The following is a 17,574-nucleotide window of genomic DNA, read 5'->3' on the forward strand; positions in this document are numbered from 1 at the left end:
ATCCGTTCAGACAATGCAACAGCAGTAGCGTACCTCAACCATCAGGGAGGAACTCAAAGCAAAAGATTGATAGAGGAATTAACTCACATACTAAGTTGGGCAGAACTCTATCTTCCGGCATTGTCCGCAGCGTTTGTGCCAGGAGTGCTGAACTGGGAAGCGGACTTTCTCAGTCGACACACCATTCAGTATTTCAAACTCTAGTAAACAGATGGGGTCTGCCAGAGAGATCTCATGGCGTCCCGTTTGAACAACAAAGTTCCGGCATACGGGTCGAGAACAAAGGATCCTGGGGTGATCCTTGTAGACGCATTGTCAGTGAAATGGGAATTTCATCTGTCATATCTGTTCCCTCCAATCTCCCTGTTACCCAGGGTGGTGAGCAAAATAAAGCAAACAATGGGGGCTATAATTTAGAGATGTGCACTTGAAATTTTTCGGGTTTTGTGTTTTGGTTTTGGGTTCGGTTCCGCGGCCGTGTTTTGGGTTCGACCGCGTTTTGGCAAAACCTCACCGAATTTTTTTTGTCGGATTCGGGTGTGTTTTGGATTCGGGTGTTTTTTTCAAAAAAACACTAAAAAACAGCTTAAATCATAGAATTTGGGGGTCATTTTGATCCCAAAGTATTATTAACCTCAAAAACCATAATTTCCACTCATTTTCAGTCTATTCTGAACACCTCACACCTCACAATATTATTTTTAGTCCTAAAATTTGCACCGAGGTCGCTGGATGACTAAGCTAAGCGACCCTAGTGGCCGACACAAACACCTGGCCCATCTAGGAGTGGCACTGCAGTGTCACGCAGGATGGCCCTTCCAAAAAACACTCCCCAAACAGCACATGACGCAAAGAAAAAAAGAGGCGCAATGAGGTAGCTGTGTGAGTAAGATAAGCGACCCTAGTGGCCGACACAAACACCTGGCCCATCTAGGAGTGGCACTGCAGTGTCACGCAGGATGGCCCTTCCAAAAAAACACTCCCCAAACAGCACATGACGCAAAGAAAAAAAGAGGCGCAATGAGGTAGCTGTGTGAGTAAGATAAGCGACCCTAGTGGCCGACACAAACACCTGGCCCATCTAGGAGTGGCACTGCAGTGTCACGCAGGATGGCCCTTCCAAAAAAACACTCCCCAAACAGCACATGACGCAAAGAAAAAAAGAGGCGCAATGAGGTAGCTGTGTGAGTAAGATAAGCGACCCTAGTGGCCGACACAAACACCTGGCCCATCTAGGAGTGGCACTGCAGTGTCACGCAGGATGGCCCTTCAAAAAAATACTCCCCAAACAGCACATGACGCAAATAAAAATGAAAGAAAAAAGAGGTGCAAGATGGAATTGTCCTTGGGCCCTCCCACCCACCCTTATGTTGTATAAACAGGACATGCACACTTTAACCAACCCATCATTTCAGTGACAGGGTCTGCCACACGACTGTGACTGAAATGACGGGTTGGTTTGGACCCCCACCAAAAAAGAAGCAATTAATCTCTCCTTGCACAAACTGGCTCTACAGAGGCAAGATGTCCACCTCATCATCATCCTCCGATATATCACCGTGTACATCCCCCTCCTCACAGATTATCAATTCGTCCCCACTGGAATCCACCATCTCAGCTCCCTGTGTACTTTGTGGAGGCAATTGCTGCTGGTCAATGTCTCCACGGAGGAATTGATTATAATTCATTTTAATGAACATCATCTTCTCCACATTTTCTGGAAGTAACCTCGTACGCCGATTGCTGACAAGGTGAGCGGCGGCACTAAACACTCTTTCGGAGTACACACTTGTGGGAGGGCAACTTAGGTAGAATAAAGTCAGTTTGTGCAAGGGCCTCCAAATTGCCTCTTTTTCCTGCCAGTATAAGTACGGACTGTCTGACGTGCCTACTTGGATGCGGTCACTCATATAATCCTCCACCATTCTTTCAATGGGGAGAGAATCATATGCAGTGCCAGTAGACGACATGTCCATATCCGTAATCGTTGGCAGGTCCTTCAGTCCGGACCAGATGTCAGCATCAGCAGTCGCTCCAGACTGCCCTGCATCACCGCCAGCGGGTGGGCTCGGAATTCTGAGCCTTTTCCTCGCACCCCCAGTTGCGGGAGAATGTGAAGGAGGAGATGTTGACAGGTCGCGTTCCGCTTGACTTGACAATTTTCTCACCAGCAGGTCTTTGAACCCCAGCAGACGTGTGTGCCGGAAAGAGAGATCCAAGGTAGGTTTTAAATCTAGGATCGAGCACGGTGGCCAAAATGTAGTGCTCTGATTTCAACAGATTGACCACCCGTGAATCCTTGTTAAGCGAATTAAGGGCTCCATCCACAAGTCCCACATGCCTAGCGGAATCGCTCTGTGTTAGCTCCTCCTTCAATGTCTCCAGCTTCTTCTGCAAAAGCCTGATGAGGGGAATGACCTGACTCAGGCTGGCAGTGTCTGAACTGACTTCACGTGTGGCAAGTTCAAAGGGCAGCAGAACCTTGCACAACGTTGAAATCATTCTCCACTGCGCTTGAGACAGGTGCATTCCACCTCCTATATCGTGCTCAATTGTATAGGCTTGAATGGCCTTTTGCTGCTCCTCCAACCTCTGAAGCATATATAGGGTTGAATTCCACCTCGTTACCACTTCTTGCTTCAGATGATGGCAGGGCAGGTTCAGGCGTTTTTGGTGGTGCTCCAGTCTTCTGTACGTGGTGCCTGTACGCCGAAAGTGTCCCACAATTCTTCTGGCCACCGACAGCATCTCCTGCACGCCCCTCTCGTTTTTTAAATAATTCTGCACCACCAAATTCAAGGTATGTGCAAAACATGGGACGTGCTGGAATTTGCCCATATTTAATGCACACACAATATTGCTGGCGTTGTCCGATGCCACAAATCCACAGGAGAGTCCAATTGGGGTAAGCCATTCCGCGATGATCTTCCTCAGTTGCCGTAAGAGGTTTTCAGCTGTGTGCGTATTCTGGAAACCGGTGATACAAAGCGTAGCCTGCCTAGGAAAGAGTTGGCGTTTGCGAGATGCTGCTACTGGTGCCGCCGCTGCTGTTCTTGCGGCGGGAGTCCATACATCTACCCAGTGGGCTGTCACAGTCATATAGTCCTGACCCTGCCCTGCTCCACATGTCCATGGTTAAGTGGACATTGGGTACAACTGCATTTTTTAGGACACTGGTGAGTCTTTTTCTGACGTCCGTGTACATTCTCGGTATCGCCTGCCTAGAGAAGTGGAACCTAGATGGTATTTGGTAACGGGGGCACACTACCTCAAGAAATTGTCTAGTTCCCTGTGAACTAACGGCGGATACCGGACGCACGTCTAACACCAACATAGTTGTCAAGGCCTCAGTTATCCGCTTTGCAACAGGATGACTGCTGTGATATTTCATCTTCCTCGCAAAGGACTGTTGGACAGTCAATTGCTTACTGGAAGTAGTACAAGTGGTCTTCCGACTTCCCCTCTGGGATGACCATCGACTCCCAGCAGCAACAACAGCAGCGCCAGCAGCAGTAGGCGTTACACGCAAGGAGGCATCGGAGGAATCCCAGGCAGGAGAGGACTCATCAGAATTGCCAGTGACATGGCCTGCAGGACTATTGGCATTCCTGGGGAAGGAGGAAATTGACACTGAGGGAGTTGGTGGGGTGGTTTGCGTGAGCTTGGTTACAAGAGGAAGGGATTTACTGGTCAGTGGACTGCTTCCGCTGTCGCCCAAAGTTTTTGAACTTGTCACTGACTTATTATGAATGCGCTGCAGGTGACGTATAAGGGAGGATGTTCCGAGGTGGTTAACGTCCTTACCCCTACTTATTACAGCTTGACAAAGGCAACACACGGCTTGACAAATGTTGTCCGCATTTCTGTTGAAATACTTCCACACCGAAGAGCTGATTTTTTTGGTATTTTCACCAGGCATGTCAATGGCCATATTCCTCCCACGGACAACAGGTGTCTCCCCGGGTGCCTGACTTAAACAAACCACCTCACCATCAGAATCCTCCTTGTCAATTTCCTCCCCAGCGCCAGCAACACCCATATCCTCCTCATCCTGGTGTACTTCAACACTGACATCTTCAATCTGACTATCAGGAACTGGACTGCGGGTGCTCCTTCCAGCACTTGCAGGGGGCGTGCAAATGGTGGAAGGCGCATGCTCTTCACGTCCAGTGTTGGGAAGGTCAGGCATCGCAACCGACACAATTGGACTCTCCTTGTGGATTTGGGATTTCGAAGAACGCACAGTTCTTTGCTGTGCTTTTGCCAGCTTAAGTCTTTTCATTTTTCTAGCGAGAGGCTGAGTGCTTCCATCCTCATGTGAAGCTGAACCACTAGCCATGAACATAGGCCAGGGCCTCAGCCGTTCCTTGCCACTCCGTGTGGTAAATGGCATATTGGCAAGTTTACGCTTCTCCTCCGACAATTTTATTTTAGATTTTTGAGTCCTTTTTTTACTGATATTTGGTGTTTTGGATTTTACATGCTCTGTACTATGACATTGGGCATCGGCCTTGGCAGACGACGTTGCTGGCATTTCATCGTCTCGGCCATGACTAGTGGCAGCAGCTTCAGCACGAGGTGGAAGTCGATCTTGATCTTTCCCTATTTTTGGAACCTCAACATTTTTGTTCTCCATATTTTAATAGGCACAACTAAAAGGCACCTCAGGTAAACAATGGAGATGGATGGATACTAGTATACTTATGGATGACGAGCGACTGCCGACACAGAGGTAGCTACAGCCGTGGACTACCGTACTGTGTCTGCTGCTAATATAGACTGGATGATAATGAGATAAAATTAAAATATATATATATATCACACTAGTACTGCAGCCGGACAGGTATATATTATGTAATGACGGACCTGCTGGACACTGTCTGTCAGACCCAGCACTGCAGACTCCTAAAGTAAGCTACTAGTATCAAGAAGATAGAAAAAAAAAAAACCACGGGTAGGTGGTATACAATTATGGATGGACGAGCGACTGCCGACACAGAGGTAGCTACAGCCGTGGACTACCGTACTGTGTCTGCTGCTAATATAGACTGGATGATAATGAGATAAAATTAAAATATATATATATATCACACTAGTACTGCAGCCGGACAGGTATATATTATGTAATGACGGACCTGCTGGACACTGTCTGCAAAATGCGTTTATAAAAACACCACACGACGAGTGTTTAACTTTTTCAGGCAGACAATCACAATATACTGGTGGTCAGCAGACAATCACAATACTGGTGGTCAGTGGTCACTGGTCAGTCACACTGGCAGTGGCACTCTGGCAGCAAAAGTGTGCACTGTACTTAAAATATGTACTCCTGCTATAACTGCTCCCCAGTCTCCCCCACAATTAAGCTGTGTGAGCAGTGAGCACTCAGCACAGTCAGATAATGATATACAGTATTACATATGATGCAGCACACTGGGCTGAGCACAGATATGGTATGTGACTGTGTCACACTGTGTATCGTTTTTTATCAGGCAGAGAACGGATTAATTAAACTGGTGGTCACTGGTCACACTATCAGCAGCAAGTAGTACTCCTCCTAATAATATGCTCCCCAAAATTTGTGTCTCTCTCTAGTACTCTAGTCTAAACGGAGAGGACGCCAGCCACGTCCTCTCCCTATCAATCTCAATGCACGTGTGAAAATGGCGGCGACGCGCGGCTCCTTATATAGAATCCGAGTCTCGCGATAGAATACGAGCCTCGCGAGAATCCGACAGCGGGATGATGACGTTCGGGCGCGCTCGGGTTAACCGAGCAAGGCGGGAAGATCCGAGTCGCTCGGCCCCGTGTAAAAAAACTTGAAGTTCGGGCGGGTTCGGATTCCGAGGAACCGAACCCGCTCATCTCTACTATAATTCTAATAGCTCCAGCCTGGCCCAGAAGGCATTGGTACATAGATCTACTAAGGATGTCTGTGGAAGCTCCAATTCTGCTCCCTCAACGTCCAGATCTACTAATGCAGGGGCCTTGTTATCACAGCCACCTGGAACGGCTGTCTTTGACGGCGTGGCTGTTGAAACCTCTATCCTAAAATCAAGAGGATTTTCACAACAGGTAATTCAAACCATGCTTAGAGCAAGAAAGCCTTCTTCAGCTCGTATTTATCATCGAATATTACAGGCCTATATTCATTGGACTAGTAAAAGAGGTATGAATCCAAGATCTTTTAAAGTATCCAGGATTTTGGATTTCCTCCAAGCAGGAATGGATAAGGGTTTAAAGGTGGCTTCCTTGAGAGTTCAAGTATCAGCATTAACTGTATGGTTTCAGAAAAAGATTGCTAACCTACAGGATGTGCGTACCTTATTTCAGGGTATGTTGCACATTCAACCACCGTTTGTTCCTCCTCCTGGGATTTATATCTGGTTCTTAAAATCCTTCAGGGGGCTCCATTTGAACCACTTAAGAGAGCAGATCTTAAATGGTTGACTGCTAAAGTTCTCTTTCTACGGACGATGGCGTCAGCTAGAAGAGTGTCAGATTTAGGAGCACTGTCATGTAAGTCTCCTTTTCTGATCTTTTATCCAGATAAAGCAGTTCTCAGAACTAAATCTGGTTATCTTCCGAAGGTGGTCTCAAAGTTTCACCTGAACAAAGAAATTGTAGTCCCGGCTTTACAGGTATCAGGACTATCTGCGGGAGAAGCGTCGCTGGACGTGGTCCGGGCGTTAAGAATCCACATAGATCGTACTAGTGCCATCAGAAAAACAGAATCTCTCTTCATCCTCTACGGATTTCATAGGAGAGGTTGGCCTGCTAGCAAACAGACGCTGGCAAGATGGCTCCGAATGGTAATTTCAGAAGCTTATTCTCGTGCTGATCTCCCTGCTCCGGCTAATGTCTCTGCCCACTCTACACGTAGGGTAGGTCCTTCATGGGCAGCACAACATGGTGCTTCAGCAGAACAGATTTGTAAGGCAGCCACATGGTCTTCCATTAACACATTCATTAGACATTATGCCTTGGATACTTTTGCCTCTCATGATGCGGAATTCGGGCGAAAGGTTCTCCTGGCTAATCAGGAGCATCCCCATCACTAATAATGGCTTTGGGAAGCCCAATGTTATCCTGTGGATAACCTGTGGACCCAGCCGGAGAAATATACCGTTATGGTAAGAACTTACCGTTGATAACGGAATTTCTCCTATGTCCACAGGTATCCACAGGGATCCCACCCTGACGCACCTGATTTGAGGATCTTTACAATCACTAAACCTCTTCCCTCTTGTATGGAAGGGTGTGCATGTGTGTTCTTATCACCTGAATAGGGTTCTACATGATTCTCCTGCCTAATTGCTGTGAAAACAACTGATTTGACTGAGTTGGTGGGCGGGATTATATGGAGGAGCCCGATGCATCCTGGGAAGCCAGAAAGCTTGTGACTATTTGGTGCCATTTCCGCTGTCGCTCCGGCATATCCCAATGTTATCCTGTGGATACATGTGGACATAGGAGAAATTCTGTTATCAGCGGTAAGTACTTACCATAACGGTATATTTTTTAATTTTTTGTGTGTGTAAGCGGCACTACAGATGGCACTACTACAAGGGAACAATAAATACTACAGGGGGCACTACTACATCACTCCTGGGGGCATAAGGGGCACTGTCACTACAATGGGCATTGCATCAGGGGCACTATTGCTGAGTGCATTGTAAATGGACACTACTTCTGTGGGCATTATGTATAAGGGGCACTACTGCGGGTATTGTGTATAAGGGGCACTAATGTGTGTGTCATAATATAGAAACATAGAATTTGACGGCAGATCAGAACCACTTGGCCCATCTCGTCTGCCCCTTTTTCTTATCCTTTAGGTAATCTCAACCCTTTTTGAACCTTAGTTCCTTTGTAAGGATATTCATATGCCTATCTCCTATATGAAGATGGGATGTTAGTATGTGGTGTAATGTGAATAAGATTGTGCTACTGTGTGTGACAGGACGGTTCCGTATGAAAGCACTCGCCGCTTTCGCGTCCCGTCGGCTGCGCACAGAATGGAAGGTCAGGTCACACGAGGCCTGACCACATAGGGGATTCCCGCTTACCGTCAGTAACCGCCTGTTACTGACTCCACCCACTGCGCTGTGGGCGGGTTTATGCTGCCACCACCAAACTCCTAACCTGTCGTGGCGTTTGGAACCACGGTTCTGCTCTGTATGTGCCGACGCACTGCCTTACCACACCTGTGTGGTGTTGATGAATCCCCACTAGCCACTTGCTAGGCCTCTACCGGTAGCTGGCGGAAGGCGGAACTTGGAGACGTTAGGTGCTTCCCTGGACAGCCGGAGGACGGGGCTAGGTTTGGCATAACCCTGTAGGTCACAAGATGAAGCAATCTTCTTGAGGCAATGATGTTTATTTGCTCAATAATAGCCTTTAAAAAGGCTCCTCCCTATTGCTAGAGGCAACAGCATACAACAAGATGTTTCAGCAGAATAAAGATGGTACAATACAATTTCCATGGGGCAACTGCCCTCCTTTTATCCTACTCCAATACACATTACCACAGGGGGTAAGCCCGCCAACCAATCAATGTTTACCCATGAGCTGTGCATGCCTTGGTCACATGCACAGCTAACATTGTTCTCTATGGACAGTGGGGAGTGGTCGTTCTCCTTTGACTGTCCCATCCTGGAGGATCAGGATACGCCCCGGTGCCGTTCAGTCTAGGCTGGGGGAAGTTTTCCCTCCTAAACTGACTTCCAGAAACCTGCCCGGGACCTAGCCCCACTGCCTGTAGCCTGGATTTGGGCTCCAGAGCTGGGCAGCCTAGCTCCCCGGTCCAGGTTTCCAGGCCACTACGGGTGATCTCCATGGAGCTCCAGAAAACCACTCAGCTTGTTTCAAAGCTGAGCTTCTTCTCTCTCTCCAAACGCCCCTTTCAAGTGTGAGGCTGGATGGGAAAGTATTCCGTTTTTGGGGAAAAGGTCTGGGAGAATCCATCAGCCTGCACAGCCATGGATTCCCCCCTCCTGGGACACACAACCAAGTAAGTGCATTTACCTTTAAATACATTTAATTTAAAACACACTGTACATTCCCCTTTAAGTACTGTGCCCAGCGCTGGGCTCCCCTAGCCCTGCAGCCTGGCTGCTAGGGCTCTCTCAGCGCTGGAGGTATGGGGCTGGCTTCCCCCATCCTCCAGGCTGCCTGCCTGCCTCTGGGGTCCAGGGAGCTGGCGCTCCCTGTCCACCCAGAGCGGCATTCATTTTTGTAGCCTCACCGCACGGTCCCCTGTATGCGGCGCACTCTGGTAGCCTCGCCGCGCAGGGGGGCGGCTAGCCCGGTCCCCTGTATGCGGCGCTGAGATCTGGTGCCCTCGCCGCAGCGTCCGGCGGGGAGCCGGGCTGCGGCGCACCCCCCCTTTCCACCCAGCAGCCCGGGACGTTCATCCCGGCTGACCACCTCCGATGGGCTGAGGCGCCGGGAGCAGAGGCAACCACGGAGCGCGCTGCAGCGGGAGCTGAGCTCCCACCCGCAGCGGCTCACCCTTCTCCCCTGGCGCGCACACAGCTCAGTGCGCCGGGGGCTGTGCTCACCGCTGCCGGGAGCGGAGCTCCCGGACTCCGGCGGCACACACCCGATGGCTGCAGCGGGAGCTGATCTCCTGGCTGCAGCGGTTCCCCTCTTCCCCGGCGCGCACACTCTGCTCAGCACGCCGAGGGCTGCCCTCACTGCCGCGGTCCCTGGAGAGGTCCAGGACCGCGGCACATTTGTTAAAATACATTTTTTTACATTAATAAAAACACGACGCCTAGCGCCCACAATATATTAAACATGGCGCCAAGCGCCTATTGTCCCGATAATGGCGCCGGGCACTAGGGGTTAACCCCTTCAGTGCCGCCGCGGCCATTTTCCACGTGGGCTGGAGCCTCTCCGGCCACACTGTGCGTTATAATTTGAATTGGGGATACTATTGCATGGCCACACCCTTTCTTTTTAGACCATGCCCCCTTTTTGAAGTGTGCACCTGTGGTGCGTGCAGTCCCTTTGCAGTGCGCACCTGTGGCGAGGGTGTATACATTTTCAACCTGTGAGAAGTGCATGAAAAAGTGGGGAGACCTTCCTGGACTCCCCAAAAGTGATAACTTCGTTAGCAGGACCATATAGAAGGCTGTTTGTGGGCACAAGGAAAGTACTGGACTCTCTTAAATGCTGTCAAATGGACGATTTGTGCATTTTGTTTTTTCCAGTAAAACGGTGATAAAAAGTTAATTCATTTTGTTTAATTACTGACAAAATGTAACTGAAAAATGACAAAAAGTAGAAAAAAAGTGATTTTATAAATCTATAAAAAGTTATATATTTACAAAAATACTTTGCATTTGTGGTGCATAAAAAATTAAATCGCTGACTTTGGGGTAATATGAGGCCATTTTTGTGACACCAATAATTACATAATTATTCGCCCAATTAAGCTAATTGAAAACTTCCAAATACCTAATTAATCATTAGGGGAGGAGTCCAAAGGTTCTGAAGCAAGTCACGACATTTTTAACTAAAAAGATTTTCCCAACCTCTTTGACCTGCTCTGGGGGGGACGCACCAAAAAACGTGAGTTTCCTTTGAAAAAGCAATACGAGTGTATAATTGGATTGCAGGCGTAATTCACAGTGCGCGTTCAATGTGAGAATGGCTCGCACAAGTCAGCTTGCACCTAATTGTATGGATCTCCTTATGTCGTCCAGATTAGCTGCAAAGCTATGTTTTTCCATTCACTACCTTGGCTGATGTACATGACCCATTTGGGTGCTGACTCCTTCCAAAAATCACATGTAAAATTCTGCTGTGGCCCTCTGACCGCTAACCACGGAAAGGCCCATTGTGTCCACGCAAGGAGAAATTGCAGAAGTGTCTGTACTGAGCACACAGCTGGATGTGATTCCTCAAATGATTCCGTACATTTGTGTAATACAAGGACAGATAGCAAACAGATGGCTTAACCAAATGATAAAGGAACTTATGGGCAAGAAAAGGCGAGCATTTAAAAAATACAAATCTGACAGGGAAGCAGAGTCATTTCAGCACTATAAGGAATGTAACAAAATATGCAAAAAGGAAATAAGAGTGGCTAAAGTAGAAACTGAAAAACTAGTAGCAAAGGAAAGCAAAGCGAATCCCAAAAAATTATTTAAATACATTAATAGCAAGAGATTAAAGAAGGAGAGTATAGGCCCTTTAAAAGACAAGTTGGGAGTCTTAAGCAAAAATGATAATGACATAGCGGACACACTAAATGAGTTTTTTTCAACAGTATTTACTAGAGAGGACCCAATTCAGGGACTAACATATAATCTCAATAATGAGAATATCCCACTGATAGGTACTTATTTAAGCGAGGAAGTAGTCTGTGACCGATTAAAACATTTAAAGATTAATAAGTCACCAGGTCCCAATGGTATTCACCCAAGGGTTCTAATGGAGCTTCATTCTGAACTTGCAAAACCGCTATTTTTGATCTTTAAGGATTCAGTAATATCAGGTATGGTTCCCAAAGACTGGCGTATAGCGGAAGTAGTGCCTATATTCAAAAAGGGAAGTAAATCTGAACCAGGTAATTATAGACCAGTTAGTCTTACATCTATAGTGGGGAAAGTATTGGAAGGTATTCTAAGAGATAGTATTCAGAAGTTCCTTGAAGTCAATAAGGTAATTAAAAGGAATCAACATGGGTTTATGAAGGACAGATCCTGTCAAACCAACTTACTTGGCTTTTATGAAACAGTAAGCGCAAACCTAGATCAGGGTAAAGAGGTGGATGTAATCTTTTTAGATTTTGCCAAAGCGTTCGATACTGTACCACACATGAGACTTATCTACAAGCTACAAGAATCAGGGCTAGGAAGCACAATATGCACTTGGGTCAAAAACTGGTTAGATAATAGGGAGCAGGGCGTTGTGGTTAATGGATCTTTTTCAACTTTGACTGAAGTGCTAAGTGGTCTGCCGCAAGGCTCAGTATTAGGACCGCGATTGTTCAATATTTTCATTAACAACCTAACAGAAGGTCTAGAGAGCATGGTGTCAATTTTTGCAGATGATACCGAATTGTGTAAAGTTATAAATGCGGAGGGGGATGCTGAGTCGCTTCAGAATGACTTCGTTAAATTAGAAGCTTGGGCAGCGAAATGGAGAATGCGTTTCAATACAGACAAGTGTAAGGTAATGCACTGTGGTAACAAGAACAAAAATAACACCTACCTACTAAATGGGGTAAAATTAGGGGATTCTGTACTGGAAAATAACTTAGGTGTCCTCATAGATAGCAAGCTAAGCAGTAGTACCCAAAGTAGGACTGCAGCAAAGAAGGCTAATAAGATATTAGCATGCATAAAACGGGGAATTGATGCTAGGGACGAGAGTATTATACTCCCGTTATATAAATCACTTGTGAGGCCACACCTTGAATACTGTGTACAATTCTGGGCACCTTACTACAAAAAGGATATCCTGGAGCTAGAAAAGGTTCAAAGGCGGGCAACCAAACTAATTAAGGGTATAGAGACGCTGGAATACGAGGAAAGGCTTGCAAGACTAGGCATGTTTACACTGGAAAAGAGGAGATTAAAAGGGGACATGATCAACATTTACAAATATATAAGGGGACATTATACAGATCTTGCGCAGGACCTGTTTTTGGTTAGATCAACACAGAGAACTCGTGGACACTCGCTCAGGTTAGAGGAGAGGAGATTCCACTAAATACGGCGTAAAGGCTTTTTTACGGTAAGGACGATACATGTTTGGAATTCCCTGCCTGAGGGAGTTGTAATGGCCAACTCAGTCAACACCTTTAAGAATGGGTTAGATAAATTCCTAATGGATAAGGATATCCAGGGTTACGGGGCATAGTCACGCACTATGGTTATTATAAAAAAGAGGGGTAAAACGTAACGGCAGTCGGCAACTTAAGTCAAAATTTTATACAAAATAATCCTGCATAGGAGACCACAAATAGGTTGAACTCGATGGACAATTGTCTTTTTTCAACCTTAGATACTATGTTACTATGTTTTTAGATATGGGGTCCTGAGGATTGGGGGTCTCTATAGGTTCCTTCCGTGATCTCCTAATAAAATAACCATTTTTACATGGGCTGAGGAGCTTTTCTGCAGCTGCCACAGTTACAAAAGGTTTGTAGAAGCTAAAGGATATATTCCTATGTCATTAGAGATTTCCTTTAGGAGAATGTGACGTTATGTCCTAGTAATAAACGCTGGGCTCTCCGTGTGTCCTTACTAATGTATAACATCCAGGTACATACAGCACTGGCCTGCTCTTATCCTGTATATACAGCACTGGCCTGCTCTTATCCTGTATATACAGTTCTGTGTTAGTGAGGGACGTGGGATTGGCGAGAATCTGTTCTCCAACGTTTTAGAAATCATTGTTTTTATTATGTAAGTTTTATCATTTTCATCTACTAGCATTGTGTAATGATGAATACTGTTACTTTCCGCTTCAGGATGGAACTGTGCTAACATGGTAATCCTAAATCTGCCACTTTAATACGCAATCAGAACACCCTGTACAATTATTATTATTATTATTATTACCAGTTATTTATATAGCGCACACATATTCTGCAGCGCTGTACAGAGAATATTTTGCCCATTCACATCAGTCCCTGCCCCAGTGGAGCTTACATTCTATATTCACTACCACATGTACACACAGACACATACTAGTGTTAATTTTGTTGGGAGCCAATTAACCTACCAGTATATTTTTGGATTGTGGGAGGAAACCGGAGTACCCGGAGGAAACCCACGCAAGTACGGGGAGAATATACAAACTCCGCACAGTTAGGGCCATGGTGGGAATGGAACCCATGACCTCAGTGCTGTGAGGCAGTAATGCTAACCATTACACCATCCGTACTGCCCCAACAATTGGCATCACATATAGAGAGCTCGGACGATGTCACTCCAGGTGTAACCCGGGTCACTGAGTAACACGCCATGCAGCAATGGTCCACGCTGTGGTAGATCTATGCCGGCCTCCCGGTTATCTGTTGGCACAGTCTACTTAGGAGGTGACAGAAAAGCAGGAGGTCCCATTACAGTAACTCGTCCTGTAGCTTCAGGGCTGGGGGAACTCTGTCACATCTAGCCCCTGGATTCAGATTTCTTCCCTAATATCTCTTCTAGGACCAGTGCCCACAAGAGAAACACAACCCACACAGAGTGCTGCACGTTCACTGAGTAGGCCGAAACCATTTATACTAAGTACCCACTCATGTATTCTTCTACCACAGGGACCCTGAGCCGGAGAGCAAAGCCAAGAAATACGCCATATGCAAGTATGACTTTGTGGCCAGGAATCTCAACGAGCTGTCTGTGCTGAAAGATGACATTGTGGAGGTAATGGCCGAGCGCCCGCACGTCCGGAGAGAGCGTCTCATTTAGCAAAGGGATCAATGTGAAGCTTTTTGTCGCAGAGACGGTCACATTTGTAGAAGGCAGCGGCGATCTCTGACAGTCTAAAAAAGCGGAAGAATTTCTGAAGTGTCTTTAAATTTATTCAGCAACTTTTATTTTCTAATATTGTTAAAAGTTTGGCAAATGAATGAGCAAAGTTTCCATATGGTAAAGACTGTGCCAACAAAGAGGAGAGGAATGAGATGTGTCCATGAGTCTGGTTTATTAACGACAGTAGGTTCAACAAGGTATCTAACGTGGGTTGTCCAGGATGGTTCCAGTATAATAACTCACTGTACGTTCTCAGAACATAGCTGCCACTGCGAACATTCATATGTCATCCACTAGGGATACCATGGGAGACCCGTTTTAGGATCCAGAACCCATATATGTATGTATGTGTGTGTGTGTTTATATATATATATATATATATATATATGTATGTATGTATGTATGTATGTGTATATATATATATATATATATATATATATATATATATATATATATATAAAATAATGTGTGTGTATGGGAGATTAGTCCAGAGAACTTTCTAGCACCCTCTGGCAGAATGAGGATGGTTATGACCTGGATGGAGAAGCACATGGAATGGCCCTAACAATGCTGTATCTCTGCAGTCCATACATCAAAGTTGCTCTTGTAAAGTTTGGCTTCCTTGCAGGTCATTCTTCGCTCATTCTTATTTTGAATGATCTGATTATGATTGAAGATCTCATATAGTGATATTGAGCTGTGAACCCATTTGTGTGTCTGCTCTAGGTTGTGGATGATCAGAAGCAGTGGTGGAAGGTTACAAATTCCAGTGGATCTTCTGGTTTTGTGCCAAACAATATCCTTGCAGCAATGAAAGCCGAGGAGCGCTCAGAACCCGCCTATAGCCAGACAATTCAGGTATGCGTGCGTCTTATTACACATATGGCAACAGATAAATACTTATATGTATATTTTATACTCCTTTGTACTTTCTATCTTTACAATGTGTCATTGTATTACCTGGTATTTAGTTGGTGGTAAATAGCTATTTATTGTTTAACTCCTTTGCTTGTTATCTGAATGATGCTGCGTTCTGCCATTCCCTGTCCTGACTGCTGTAAGTAATCTCTGCATTCTGCCATTCCCTGTCCCCACTGCTGTAAGTAATCTCTGTGTTCTGCCATTCCCTGTCCTGACTGCTGTAAGTAATCTCTGCATTCTGCCATTCCCTGTCCCCACTGCTGTAAGTAATCTCTGTGTTCTGCCATTCCCTGTCCCCACTGCTGTAAGTAATCTCTGCGTTCTGCCATTCCCTGTCCCCACTGCTGTAAGTAATCTCTGCGTTCTGCCATTCCCTGTCCTGACTGCTGTAAGTAATCTCTGCGTTCTGCCATTCCCTGTCCTGACTGCTGTAAGTAATCTCTGCGTTCTGCCATTCCCTGTCCTGACTGCTGTAAGTAATCTCTGCGTTCTGCCATTCCCTGTCCCGACTGCTGTAAGTAATCTCTGCGTTCTGCCATTCCCTGTCCCGACTGCTGTAAGTAATCTCTGCGTTCTGCCATTCCCTGTCCCGACTGCTGTGAGTAATCTCTGCATTCTGCCATTCCCTGTCCTGACTGCTGTGAGTAATCTCTGCGTTCTGCCATTCCCTGTCCCGACTGCTGTAAGTAATCTCTGCGTTCTGACATTCCCTGTCCCCACTGCTGTAAGTAATCTCTGCATTCTGCCATTCCCTGTCCCCACTGCTGTAAGTAATCTCTGCATTCTGCCATTCCCTGTCCCCACTGCTGTAAGTAATCTCTGCATTCTGCCATTCCCTGTCCTGACTGCTGTAAGTAATCTCTGCGTTCTGCCATTCCCTGTCCCGACTGCTGTAAGTAATCTGCGTTCTGCCATTCCCTGTCCTGACTGCTGTAAGTAATCTCTGCGTTCTGCCATTCCCTGTCCCGACTGCTGTAAGTAATCTCTGCATTCTGCCATTCCCTGTCCTGACTGCTGTGAGTAATCTCTGAATTCTGCCATTCCCTGTCCCGACTGCTGTAAGTAATCTCTGCGTTCTGCCATTCCCTGTCCCGGCTGCTGTAAGTAATCTCTGCGTTCTGACATTCCCTGTCCTGACTGCTGTAAGTAATCTCTGCATTCTGCCATTCCCTGTCCTGACTGCTGTGAGTAATCTCTGCATTCTGCCATTCCCTGTCCCGACTGCTGTAAGTAATCTCTGCGTTCTGCCATTCCCTGTCCCCACTGCTGTAAGTAATCTCTGCCTTCTGCCATTCCCTGTCCTGACTGCTGTAAGTAATCTCTGCATTCTGCCATTCCCTGTCCTGACTGCTGTAAGTAATCTCTGCGTTCTGCCATTCCCTGTCCCGACTGCTGTAAGTAATCTCTGCATTCTGCCATTCCCTGTCCCCACTGCTGTAAGTAATCTCTGCGTTCTGCCATTCCCTGTCCCCACTGCTGTAAGTAATATCTGCATTCTGCCATTCCCTGTCCCGACTGCTGTAAGTAATCTCTGCGTTCTGCCATTCCCTGTCCCCACTGCTGTAAGTAATCTCTGCGTTCTGCCATTCCCTGTCCTGACTGCTGTAAGTAATCTCTGCATTCTGCCATTCCCTGTCCCAACTGCTGTAAGTAATCTCTGCATTCTGCCATTCCCTGTCCCGGCTGCTGTAAGTAATCTCTGCGTTCTGCCATTCCCTGTCCTGACTGCTGTGAGTAATCTCTGCATTCTGCCATTCCCTGTCCCGACTGCTGTAAGTAATCTCTGCGTTCTGCCATTCCCTGTCCCCACTGCTGTAAGTAATCTCTGCCTTCTGCCATTCCCTGTCCTGACTGCTGTAAGTAATCTCTGCATTCTGCCATTCCCTGTCCTGACTGCTGTAAGTAATCTCTGCATTCTGCCATTCCCTGTCCTGACTGCTGTAAGTAATCTCTGCGTTCTGCCATTCCCTGTCCTGACTGCTGTAAGTAATATCTGCATTCTGCCATTCCCTGTCCCAACTGCTGTAAGTAATCTCTGCATTCTGCCATTCCCTGTCCCGGCTGCTGTAAGTAATCTCTGCGTTCTGCCATTCCCTGTCCTGACTGCTGTAAGTAATCTCTGCATTCTGCCATTCCCTGTCCTGACTGCTGTGAGTAA

At 46.6% G+C, this 17,574-nt stretch overlaps 1 protein-coding gene across 21 annotated transcripts in view; it reads left to right on the forward strand.

The window, feature by feature from the left end:
• EPS8 (EGFR pathway substrate 8, signaling adaptor) overlaps positions 1 to 17,574 on the forward strand; it is a 611,221-nt gene that overhangs the window by 513,517 nt on the left and 80,130 nt on the right. For all 21 annotated transcript variants that reach the window (XM_063929435.1, XM_063929440.1, XM_063929438.1 and 18 more), the window contains 2 exons: positions 14,282 to 14,387; positions 15,222 to 15,353. In XM_063929435.1, coding sequence (XP_063785505.1) covers positions 14,282 to 14,387; positions 15,222 to 15,353 — 238 coding nt within the window. The remainder of the gene's footprint in view (positions 1 to 14,281; positions 14,388 to 15,221; positions 15,354 to 17,574) is intronic.

Source organism: Pseudophryne corroboree, chromosome 6 (assembly GCF_028390025.1).
Source record: "Pseudophryne corroboree isolate aPseCor3 chromosome 6, aPseCor3.hap2, whole genome shotgun sequence".
Taxonomy (NCBI): domain Eukaryota; kingdom Metazoa; phylum Chordata; class Amphibia; order Anura; family Myobatrachidae; genus Pseudophryne; species Pseudophryne corroboree.